Source organism: Melozone crissalis, unplaced genomic scaffold, assembly GCF_028551555.1.
Source record: "Melozone crissalis strain CALT ecotype California unplaced genomic scaffold, PUWL_Pcris_2 ptg000027l_1, whole genome shotgun sequence".
Classification (NCBI taxonomy): Eukaryota; Metazoa; Chordata; class Aves; order Passeriformes; family Passerellidae; genus Melozone; species Melozone crissalis.
The window spans coordinates 10,675,291-10,688,155 of record NW_026535805.1 but is presented as its reverse complement, the minus strand read 5'-3'; the positions used below and the strand labels follow the sequence as shown (position 1 = coordinate 10,688,155).

The 12,865-nt window shown below is 39.3% G+C and overlaps 1 protein-coding gene across 1 annotated transcript in view; it reads left to right on the top strand.

Moving 5' to 3' along the window:
* BABAM2 (BRISC and BRCA1 A complex member 2) overlaps window positions 1-12,865 on the top strand; it is a 161,225-nt gene that overhangs the window by 85,498 nt on the left and 62,862 nt on the right. Inside the window, exon 7 of the mRNA XM_054279124.1 lies at window positions 2,193-2,302. Coding sequence (XP_054135099.1) covers window positions 2,193-2,302 — 110 coding nt within the window. The remainder of the gene's footprint in view (window positions 1-2,192; window positions 2,303-12,865) is intronic.

Genomic DNA, 12,865 nt, shown 5'->3' with positions numbered 1-12,865 from the left:
AGTCTTACACATGGTGGTAAGCTGTGTGTGCACATCTACTTTTAGCACTAATCATAAATGCCAGACTAAAGAGGGGATTTACTGTCCAAGGCAGAGGTGGATGCAGCACTACAGGTGGGGTCTCAGCAGAGCAGAGTAGAGTAGGAGTGCAGAATCCCCTCCCTCGTTTCGCTGGCAGCACTGCCTGAGATCCATCCCAGGATCCTGTTGGCTTTCTGAGCTGCAAGTGCACGTCACAGGGTTACGTTGAGCTCCTCATCAACCTAACCATTTCATGTACCTGTCATCTCTTGAAGAATGCCCATTAAAATAAAATCTTTTTAATTGTTATTAGCATTAAAAGGGTTGCTGTTCAATCTCTCTTAATAGTTCTTTTCGTTTGATTGACAATTAGCAAATTAATGGGGAAAAGGCAGTTAATGCTGTAGTCAGCTTCAGGATTGAAGGCTGTTCCTTATTTAATTTTTTTTCTTTAATGATGGAAATACATTAAATGCTGGGGAAAAGATCAGGGTATATTGTACTCTTAGGTATATTTTGTTATTTGTCTTGTTGATAAAGGTTTTGTAATCTGTTCTATTTTCTCTAGTCCAGATGATAGTAACACTTAAGGGAACATTTTGGGTCATGAGATCCTATCCATTGCTGTTACAGACAGTCACATCCCATGATGCCATCCCTAAACTGATCACAGCAGGACAACAGCTATTGTTTGTGCTCGCCACTCATATGGAGTGTGGTCCTGCAACTTAGGGTTAAAACCATGCTCTGATTTCCAGCCACAGTGTGCTCATGACCATTTTACAGGCAGTTCTAAGAGCACAGTTTTCTTTCATCTGTCACAAGTGAGCTGCACACCAAGGCAGAATTTAAGAAAACACTGTCAGCTCTGTCTCATTTTTCATCTAAGACAATTAGGCTTTTTTAAGACCCATTCTTCCCTGCAGCTTATCACTAAGTTTCTTGGCATGTAGTGTTCTGCACACAATAGCTGTACACAGCTCATCTCTCTGGACATTAACAGCCCCCGTCCTGCCAGAGCTTCAAATGGCACGAGATTGCCTTCCTGAAACCACTCAGCAGTCACTTAATTTTTTGTTCTCCCCACATAGGGCAGGGCCTCCTAAGAATATTTAAGTGGTTTGCCTGTTCCTTCCTCACAGCTGCCTGTAGGACAGAGCATACTAGGGCACTCTGCACCATGTTGATCATGCTTTGAGTACATATCTTATTTCCTCTCCTATTTTTCCAAAACAGATAAGAACAAAGGCATCTTGGCAAGTTGCTATGTATATATGAACAAACATGTTGGAAGATTTATTTGTGAGCAGAAAGTGGCACCATATTATTTGCTGTCAGTGAAGGTGACTGTGCTGCTAACTGATTACTTTCTAACTAGAGGTCTAGAGCTTAAATGAAGTTGTGTGTGGCAGAAATACACTTGTTAGTACTGTATGTAATTTATGAATTGGAGGGACATCAGGTCCTAACGAGAAACACTTTGTTCTAGATGATCCCAAAGCTGTAACTGATTGTTCTGATTAAAGAAAGCCTCAACTGTGAATACAATAAGATTAAGTTGTATTTAGCATGCTGGGTTTTTTTTCCTACAGTCCTGTCCTGGAGTCTGCAGTCTTTGCTGAAAGTAATGCATAGATTTAATTTGCAGGAAACTGGGGGGCAGTGACTTCTGGATACAAATTTCTAATTGCAAAAATGTTTTTCATCCATAACAGGAGTTGAATACAATACACTAGAAAGTTTGAATCCTAAACTACTTTGAAAAATAACAAACACAGAATTTGTGGTCATAACTCAGTGATATTAGAACATTTTAAAAAATCCTTTGGCATTTGCTTCTGATGTCAAGCCAGGAATTCCTAAAAATGAAATCTGTATCTTTGCTGAAATTTATAGTTCACTGAATTGAAGAATTGTAGTACTGTATACTTCATAACTCAGTAATTTTATTCTGATACATTAAAGGAAATCAAGCAGATCAAAAATATTTATTTAAAGTGCCAATATAGTAAGAAAGAATAAATTTGCAACCTGTTTTGCAGGGTTACAGTTTAGATTCCTCACTTAAGCATCTCCTAAATAAGTTTGTGTTTGACTTACTAGTTCTTATCTGTAAGCTTTTAAATATTCAGTTTGTTATTTACCATTTTATATTGTTTTTCTACGTACAGGATGTGAATGAAGACCCTGGAGAAGATGTTGCACTCCTCTCTGTTAGTTTTGAGGATGCCGAAGCCACTCAGGTTTTTCCTAAGCTGTACCTCTCCCCGCGTATTGAACAGTGAGTGAGATATTTTCTTCTAGAATGTTTATTCTACTTCATCTCAGCACTTTTCAATCTTTTCCTGATATGTGTGATAACATACTAGGTGATAACATACTATTGCTTTAAATTGCTTAAAGTTATAGTGGTTGCTTTGAGTGTGTGTGGTGGAGAAATGATAGATGTTCTCTCAGCTAGTTTTGTTTGTATGTGATACTCTTGTAGCATCACAATCTCTGAAAACCATGTTTGTCCTTTCTTGTGGCAATATATTTTGAATGCCTTCTATGGTACAACATAGTGATAGCTTTTGTGGGGGGGAATCTTTAATTGTTTTTTTCTTTTGGGAAGGTAAGTTCTCTATATAAACATAATATATTTGAATAAATTATTATTGTAGAAGCTAAGGAAATTGGTTAATTTTGGAATTTGCAGCTTTAGTAAATTACTTTTTTCAGGAGAATATCTGAATATTTCCTTTTAAGAGCATTGAACCTTACTGATGTGTTTACCAGTTGGCACATTTGCTGAGAAATGGATTTTTACTCCTAAAATGGAAGACTGGAGACTAAAAATCAATCTGTTTTCATTAAATTTCATTTCTTTCTTTTCTGAAATTGAAAATATTTTAATGCTTCTCTTTGTCTTCAGTATTTCAGTCTTGTAATGCTTAAAAAAATAACTATGTTAGACTTTTCAGGAATACCACATTCAAACTGGTGTAGCATTGTTTCAGTGATGTGTTTTAGCTAATAGGGCAGTTGACTTTCCTCTGAACTGGTGATGACTCTTCTGTGCAGAGGAAAGATGGGAAATACTGACGACCACAGTTTTATAATAACTAGGACAAAGTTTGTGTGAGTGAAGAAACATGATATCTTGACAGATAACAGAGTATTGATCTGGATGAACTCTTGGATGCAGTTTAGAAAATAAAAACCAGAATTTGACTTAGATAAAGACATAACACTTCTGAGATACTTTAACAAAATGTAGGTTACGTGTGCATGTGCAAACACATAGATAATGTGTTTAGTAGCTTTCACATTTTCATATTTTTCATTAATTCATTCTTTTTTGTCAGCATCAGTTGAGGGAATAATTGTAGTCAAATATGTAATTATCCTTCTATGTTCCAAAGGATTCTTTTTCTGAACTCTTAAAAGCAAATGGGCTACCATTAGTTTCCATTGTATTTCCAGCTGCAGTCACATGTTGATGGTGAAGTATGTTTCAGGCCACCCAGGTATATCTGTCTAAATCATCCACGAGCTAATGAATGCGTTGCATATTTTCCCACTTTCAGCAGTATCTTTAGAAAGATGTTAACCTCTTGATACCTAGCAGAATAGTACAAAGGAAGTCTTTGTCTGCCTAAAAGTATTGCATTTTCTCTCAGTGCCCTAAAGAGCATCTGATTTTAGATGTGTGATGTAGAGCGAGACATCAGAAAAATACTTGAGTGGTATTGGTATGTAGCTGACATTCTGGTATTTATGGCTTTTGTCATTCATAGCTGATGCAGTCATGTTAAAATCATGCCAGTAAACCCTGGAGTTCTGTGCCACACCTTGTCACATTATCTCTGTGTTGAGATTGAGATACTTATCTCATCTAAGTCAATCTGTTTTTCTGCATTTGTAACATTTTCATCACAGCATCTAGGTACTGATAATGCATAATTACTGAAGTTGCTTGTGAGCTGTTGCACCCCACTTTATGCTACTGGCTACTTCGTATATGCCATGAAAAAATTATGGGTATGTTTTCAGTGTTGGTAAAATTGTGTTTTAATAGCAAATATACAGTTCTCTCTTGTTCTTTCCCAAAACCAATCTCTGCTGTGTTTAGCAGGGGCTGACAGTCTAGATATTTAACCTCCCAGTGTTTGGGAACTGAAGCAAGAATGTGTACTTCTTTCTACTTTTTGCCAAAAGTATAAAAAGCCTCAAGAACCCTCAGGATTAGTTTAATGACTTGAGGCCGTGACATGCTACATTTGAATTGTGTTCTGCTTATAAAGATCTTTCCTGCTGCTCACAGTAATTGGATCTACAAAAGCCATGTAAGCAAATCACCAGTGTATTTTTTCTGTGCAGCAGATTTTGAGGTGTTCCAAGTAATAGTTGATAGTTCCCAACATAACATTCCCAAGAACTCAACAAAACGTGAAAAATACCAAATTCCCACAATTATTTTGCTAACACTAAAATAAGTTCACATTAAGAAGAATGAGCAAACAGGAATAGCATTTTCCTGACATATGAAATAACATTTCAGGTTTGTAGAGCAGTAAGAGGAAAAGGGCCTGTTTGTGTAAAGTGAGTTATCTCCTGCTTTCCCAGGAGGTTTCATTGCTCTTGTGCTGTGCCATATAAACACACATTCCCACATTGCCCTTTCTAAAAATGATACATACACACAGATCTTGTCAGCAAATTTGAGTCCTAGGAATGTGAGTATAGGTTTTTGCTTTGAAGGGTTTTTGTAAAACACATTTGCTCTATTTTTTAAAATTGATAGTAGGTATAATAATACTAAGACTTGGACTGCACTTTGTCATAGACTCTGTAAGAGAGATTTCCAAAATCAGGGAAGTGTCCAACTTTTAGATTTGGGGTGAAGATGTTAGTACACTGATTGGCTTGAAAAGGTTCACATATTGAAGCAGCAGGTAGAAATCCAGTGGAGTTGTGGCTCATTCAAGTCAGTATTGGTGCTTTATTGGCTTGTATGGTGTGATGTCTGGCTGCAAGAGTGTCAAGTGCAGTTGTTACAATCAACCAAATCCACATTTAGGGATGGGAATTACCTGTATTAATTTGTAAAAGTCTCATCAATAACTATTCATTACAATACCTAGTTTAATTCTTTCGTTAATACATGCTAATTTGAAAAGTTCATTTTGATACTATTTGTTCAAAACACATTAACAGCAACTTTTAATGTTTCCTTCATTTGAAATCAGTCACTTAAAAAGCTTATATTCCATAGTTTTAATAATTCTTCTGACTTTTTATTGCATAACAGATGCCAATAGCAGTTACTTTCAATTATTTCAAAATTAGGCCAAGATAAAATGAAACATGGGATTTTTATGAGATATATTTGTTTTTAAAACACTACCATCTTTACTGTAGTATCGTAGAAAACAGTTTCTGCACACTTCTGTAGGAAGTGGTAAGCTGAGAAACCACACAGACTGACCACACAACTTGAGAGATTGGTGCTTGTCAGCATCCATGAGTGTGTCCCCAACTCATCCTTCCCTTCCTCCCACCTCAGGGCAGGGGACTTGTCTCAGGATGTTCTCCATCCTCTGCTGTGAGCTGCTGTGCTTTGGGAACAGGGTCATACAGCTGAGCTAGGTAGGCACAGCCATGCTCTAGGGCATGGTAAAGACCTGCTGGGATATTTATCCTTTATGTCTCTGAGGCATTTCCATGAGTGATTCATAGTGGCTCTAAACCTATTGGTAGAAAGCATCTTGTTCAAAATTGCCTTTCTGATGAAAGTATACTAGGTACTCATATGGGATGGAAATCTGTAATAATGCTGCCTGTCATATCTTTGTTTCTCATTTATTAAAAGTCATTAGACACTAAATCCAAAGAATCAGTGCAGGATCGAACAGCTGATGTCTAAATTAATGATTAAAAATGTGTGTCAGCATACTACACATGAATGTGGATCAGAAGTTTTTGGGCTTTTTTCTTAACAGAAATAAATTCAATGTATGTAGTTTTTGTTTTTTGTCTTTCGTGAGTCATCCATGCTAAAGAACATAAAAATGGGTTCATCTTGGTTCACATTTTAAGAAAAAACTATATTAGGGTAGAAACACTGTTGCTCAGTGAATGCTGTGTTCCCTATGTTCACAGAAATAATCCTGCAATAAACACTGTTGTCCTGGAGGGCTTTTCTCTGATAAATACAGACGTGAATATGCTAAGAAAACCAGCTGTCAGTAGAAGTTGTTTTGCTTAAATGGATCAGGCTCCATGCTTTGGGGACTGAAATGGTCGTTTTTTACTGGTCTGGGAGCTGTGCCAGAGGGTTCTTCGTGACTGAGGGTGGTATGCAGAGTTCGGTGACTGCGTTTAACCTTCCCATACAGGCAGGGGAGAATAACAAGAACCTGATCTGAACTCTCTGGCTTTGAATGTTGCTGTATGTTTTTCACTGATGGAAGAAAAAATTGAAGAGAAAATGAAACGTGTGTTTGCTTTGATGTGTTTCCTGTTTGTTACCTGTGTTTTCTGCTGGGAGCTGGAGGAGGAAAACCATAGAATATTACCCATTTACTGCTGAGCACTGCCTCTTGCTATGTTTGAGACACAGGGGAGCTGTTAAGGCCTTCACCTTTGAAGCTGGCATGCCATGCTGCCTCCAGTAGAAGCCTGCTGTTTCAGACAGATTATGAATACACAGTCACTAAATGAATGGTTGGGTTTAGGCCTTCTAATATGTCTGCTTTGTAGAAGTGAGAAGATCTTCAATTTGGCATACTAAAATGTGATTATTCTTGTGAATTGATGATTTCAGTACAATTGTTAGTAGTCATCCACGGCAGTTCATGGCTTCTTCAAATCCCTTTGCAGACATGGGAAGCAGAAGGAATGGCAGCTGCTTTGCAGAGTTTCCTGTTCCATGAGGCTTTGTTTGGTCAGTGCCTGGCCAGTGCATCAGACCTATTTACTGCCTGCTGTGTGTGCCATGCCCCCATCAGCCAAGGCTTCAGAAACTATAGCCGCTACCATAAACTGATTGCCAGCCTAGCACTGCTTTGTACTCTTCTTGTGTCCACAAAATAATTGTTTTGCTGCTACCAGCTTTTGATGGCATGTTGACAGCTCCAGAAGAGATCAGGACAGACGGGGACTGGCAGTCAAAGCAGATTGACTTGTACTTCTATTCCAGGTGTTCAACTGTACTGATTGTTCCTTTTTTTTTTCTTTTCTTCCCTCTGAAGCTGCTATAGAGCAATTAGTGAAAATAGTTGTAGGAGAGCTAAGATTATGTGTCCATCATCTAAATGGTGCTTTAATGCTGGATATGTTAATGCTGTCTTTAAATGGCTCAGTTAGTGAGATTTTTAAGTCAGTTAAGAGGCTAAGCAATTAGACCTATTTGTCGAGGTATGAAGTACTTGAGGCAGTTCAGTGGGACCACTTCTGTTGCTAGGTAATGAGGTACCAGTTTCCCTATATAGGAGATATGGGACAGTTTTTGGTCTGACATACCTTTTGTGGCAATCCAGAGCTCAGTGTTGCCTCAAGTCTCAGAGCAAAACTTAGAGCTGAGTATTGGGAAGGGTTTGTGTCTTCCAGAGGTTTTGTCAGGCTCTGAGTGTCACCCTGTATGTTTAAGGTTCTGTAATGTGATGGTGGAGGGAGTATTTTTACATGATATATCAAGCATTTCATCACTTAAGATATTTTCTTGTATGGTTGAAATACACATATAGAAAAATTCATTAGTAAAAGATCACAAAAGAAAATGAAAACGTGATTCAACACAACCTTCTTCAACTCCCTCTGCATACTTCTGACTAGGGTAGAATGGTCTACAGAAATTTCACAAATTTTAAATCCATTTGATTCCTTTAGGTAATTGAATCTCTCCATTAATTTGTTGCCCTTTTTCACTAGTGCGCATGTAATTTATTTCAGGCTACCCTAATTAAACATCCAGTTCTGTATCATGTTAGTTGTCATGTGCTAGGAGTATGCCACCTTTCATAGTAATAATCTGTGTTTCAACACAGGAATTTCTAAGTGTCATTATAAAGCTGTAGTCAACTAAAATATCTTCCTCAGGATTTTATTGTGATATTACTGCCTCTAGGCATGTTTATCCACCTACAAAGACTGATAGTGACGAAAAAACAGAACAAAGTAATTTTTTGAGGGGACACAGACATTATTCATTAAGGTGTTCTTAATTCTTTACTGTTGCCCAAATGTTTAGACTTGTATTTTTTTACAGTGAGATTGTTAAAAGCACTTTTAATTAGTCAAAACTAATTGCTGTCATCTTCATTACTAGCTAGGTCAGTACTTAGTATTTTTGAAATCTTCCTCTCTGTCTGCAATAGGGGTTACTTTTTAAATTACTTTCTTAGATTGTGTTTATTTTGATGCTGAAACTCATTTCAGGAACAAAAGGTCCTGAAGAACTCTGGACCAGTGGTATGGACAGTTTGAACTCCTTGAAATGTTTTCTGTAACATTAATTAGGCTGACGAAAGAAATTTGTAGGTTTCATCTTTTTATTGTGTCTTTTGGTATGGCTGTAATAGGGTCTGGTAACAGTGGTTAAATGTTAACCTAAACAATTACTGACTAGGTGTTTCTTCAAAATGCAATGGATAAATCTTGTTCAGGTAAAATTCATATATAGGGGAACTTGGAGTTTTTTCTGGGGCCAATTTATTTTTCCTTTCACTGATAACATCCTGGTGTTAAATTCTGCTTTTAAAAAAAAAGGACAACAGTTACATGCAAAGTTAGATTGCTGGAAATCACAATTGAAGCAGTAGTTTCTCTGTTATTAAACAGACTTAATTCCAAAGACTGCCTTTTTGGAGTTAAATTGCTCTTGCAGAGGGAAAGTGCTTCAAAGTTACTGACAGCATCAAATTTTAAAATTACCTGGCAAGTTTGAGGCTTCTGGTAATTTATCAGTAAATCTAATCATAGAATCATTTAGGTTGAAAAGTATCTTTGAGATCATTGTGTTCAAATGTGAACTCAACACTGCCAAGTCCACCATGTCCCTAAGTACCCCATCTGCACATCTGTAAAACACCTCCAGAGGTGGTGACTGCACCACTTCTCTGGGCAGTCTGTTCCAGTGTTTGGCAATTCTTTAGGTGAAGAAAATTTCCCTAATATCTAAACTTCCCCTGGTGCAAATTGAGGCCATTTCCTCTTCTCCTATCACTTGTTGTTTTTTAGAAGAGGCTGACTCCCACCTGGCTGCATCCTGCTTTCAGGTAGTTGGAGAGCAAGATAAAGTCCCTCCTGAGCCTACTTCTCCCTAAACTAAACCACTTCAGCTCCCTCAGTTGCTTCTCACAGGATTTGTGCTCCAGACCCTTTACCAGCTCCTTTGCTCTTCTCTGGACTCGCTCCAACACCTCAATGTTCTTCTTGTAGTGAGTGACCCAAAACTGGCCACGGCAGTCGAGGTGTGGCCTCCCCAGTGCTGAGTGCAGAGGGACAGTCACTGCCCTGGTCCTGCTGGCCACGCTGTTTCTGATATAGACCAGGATGTCATTGGCCTTCTTTGCCACCTGGACACATACTGGGTCATGTTCAGCTGCTAATGACCAGCACCCCCAGGTCCTTTTCCACTGAACAGCTTTTCAGATACAGTTCCCCATGTCTCTAGTGTTGCAAGAGGGTGTTGTGACCAAATGCAGGACCCAGCACTTCACCTTATTGCACCTCATGCTGGCCTCAGCCCATCGATCCGGCCAGATCCCCCTGCAGAGCCTTCCTGCCCTCCAGCAGATCAGCACTCCCACCCAACTTGGTGTCATCTGAAAATTCAAACAGGGGCACTTGATCCCCTCGTCCAGATCATCAGTAAAGATTTTTAAACTGTACTCGCCCCAGTTCTGAGCCCTGGGGAGCCCCACTGGTGGCCAGCTGTGAGTTGGATTTAACTGCATTCACCACCACTCTGGCTTGGCCATCCAGCCAGTTTTTTACCCAGTGAAGACTGCACTTGTCCAAGCCATGGGCTGCTAGCATCTCCAGGGGAATTTGGTAGGAAGTGAAGTGATGTCAAAGGCTAGTCAGTGACAACATCTGCAGCCTTTTCCTCTTCCACAGGATCACCCAGTCACAGAAGGAGACCAAGGTGATCAAGCAGGACCACCTTTCATAAACCCATGCTGGTTGTGCCTGATCCCCTGATTGTCCTGCACATGTCATGTGGTGACACTCAAGATCATCTGCTCCGTCACCTTTCCCGGCACAAGGCCTAACAGGCTTCCTTCTGATCCTTCTTGTAGATGGCCATTACATTTGCTGATGTCCAGTCAACTGGGACCTCCTTGGTTCTCCAGGCCTGCTGGCAAAGGATGGAAAGTGGCACGAGCAGGTCATGGAAGGTTTTTCTTTCAGATCAGAGCTGAGATTTAGTTGTTCTACTGTATTCATTCTAACTGGGTAATAATTACAAAAACTGTCAAGCAGTAGTTAAATGAGTTAATTAGAATCTTGGCAGAAAATGCAGTGGGTATGGAAAGGCACATTTATTCAACAGTTATGAAAACTCAGATTTCCTAGAGTACACTTTGAACCCACTTTTGTTGCTGCGTGGGTATTTTTCCCAGTTCTTGATGTAAATGCAAACCCACCACTACAGAATGTGGTATCTTAACAAAGTGTGCTTTCTTGATGTTGATTTTTGCATATTTGGGATATGGGGTTTGCTTTCTGAATATGGTGATCAAGCCATTTGTTTTCAGAGAACTTCATTCTGATTGTGATCTGCATATTAGTGTTCAGTCTTCAGACTCTTTCTATTTTATTATTTAAAACAATTAACAAAACTTCAACTACTGTTTAATGCTGGCTTCCAAATGGCTGTATTCAATTGGTGCAAATCTCTGACCACTGGAAAGTGAAAAGTTAAGGATTTTCAGATACAGCCTGTGACAAGTGTGAACACAGACTTGAGTTGTATGTGAAAGAGCTCAGTTTTGATTGTCTCTGTTGTCTTCTCCCTCTGCCCCCCATCCCCCCACACGGGCGAGCTGGTAGTTCCTGCTAGGAGCCACATTCCTGTTACTGATGTTCCAGGAGGGAATGTGGCAGTACAGGGAGCATGAATTGAGGAGTATGGCAGAGGAACTGAGGAGTGTGGGGAATCTGATGGGCAGGAGAAAGAATATAAAGGGAGGGGTCTTGGCCCCACTGTTTGTGTGATAAAAGATGGTAGTGCACTCTTTGACATTACCAGAAGGGCTGGTTTCCCTGCCAACTTGTCTCTTTCCCGTGCACTTCTTGGCCCCAGAGTACTACTAGGTATCACCTCTCAATTTCCTTTGCTTTCTGCTCCCCACATTTCCTCCAAATAATCAGTGGCATTTTAAACTTGATGCCTTCTTGAAAGGAACATTAGTACCTCCTTAAATATCCATTGTAGGAAGATGCCATTTTCCCAAGATATATCATGGCTGATTTTTAAAATGTGACTACAGAATTTCTGGGGGTTTCCTTTTTCCTAATTATTGTCAAGAATGTGGTTCATTGTATTGCTTATTTTATTTAAGACATATGAGACAGTCACAGTCTGTCCAGCTACTTAACTGCTACAAGCTGCTTGGCTGATTGTGACTGTACCTACCTGGAGAAAATGTATAAAATACATTATCAAAGGTGAGACTTTTTTATTGAACAGTCTTTTCTTAGATAACAGATTCCCCTTCAGGAATATTGTGCTTCTTTCCTAGGAGCTTTACTCTGAAGGGTCCCCTTAAAAAAACAAAAGGATTTGTTGAATTTTGAACCTGGCACATGCATCCTCTAACAATACTAAACTTCAGCTATGTTTAAATGAAAGTGCAGACTATAGGCAACAAATCACATGACTATTGTGTTAATGAATGGGACTCTTTTTATGTATAGTTTGGAAAAACATACTTGTGTGTCAACAAAGAATATTACAGAATTTAAATGAGAGATCTTGTGTGTGATATTTAGAATGTGCATGCAGTACGTGTCAAACAATCCATGGAGGAAGACAAGCTAAATTTGGCAAGAACTGAAAATTAAGATGATGAAAGTGTAGATTATTTTTAGTTGAATTTTAAAACTAAATTCTTTGAGCTGGTTTCTGGTCAGGGGCCACTAAAAATAAATGGAGAAGAAACTTCATCCGTTTAACAATTTCAGTGGGCAAAACTCTGTTAGTACTGAAGTTGCAGACACCGCAGTGCAGTGGAAAAACCTGTACAAATAGAGCGAAACAATTCTGCTTGCAGATATTTGCTGCTGAAGCCAATGAAAGGGCTGTGCTCTTCTGTGTGGTTTAGTGATGTCAAGCACTACTTGCTGGAGGCAGCTGCGCTACTGCAATGCTTTCCTGACCTTAAATAGCCTATATGCTGGGTAATACAAGTGTTCAAATATAAATACAGGGCACGTAAGGACAGAGGGAGGCCAGAAAAGCCATCGAGGCCCCTTCCCTCCCCTGAGTTAGTCAGTGTCTTCCTCAGTATTCTTCTCTTCTGGTATTTATCCAAGATATTTACAAAACCATTCAGACTAATTGTTCCCTTGTGTTGCCTCAGTACTGTTTATTCCATATGTTAAGTACTGCGTGCAAAGCAGTTCTGCTCTTCAGCGTGGCTGCTGCTTGCTTTCCTTTCCTTTTCCTTTCTTTGAGGTTGCCTTTGATATTAACCCAAACAGTTGTGCAACCTCTGTCTGTCCTGGGAGGCTGTGTGTGCCCAGTGCTCTTCCCTGGACCTCTCCACGCAGGCAGGGCTTTCTGGGACATTCTGTAGAGGTAGTTCCTCTACAGGAACTACCATTCCTTCAGGTCATGTTTTTGGTCGACTTC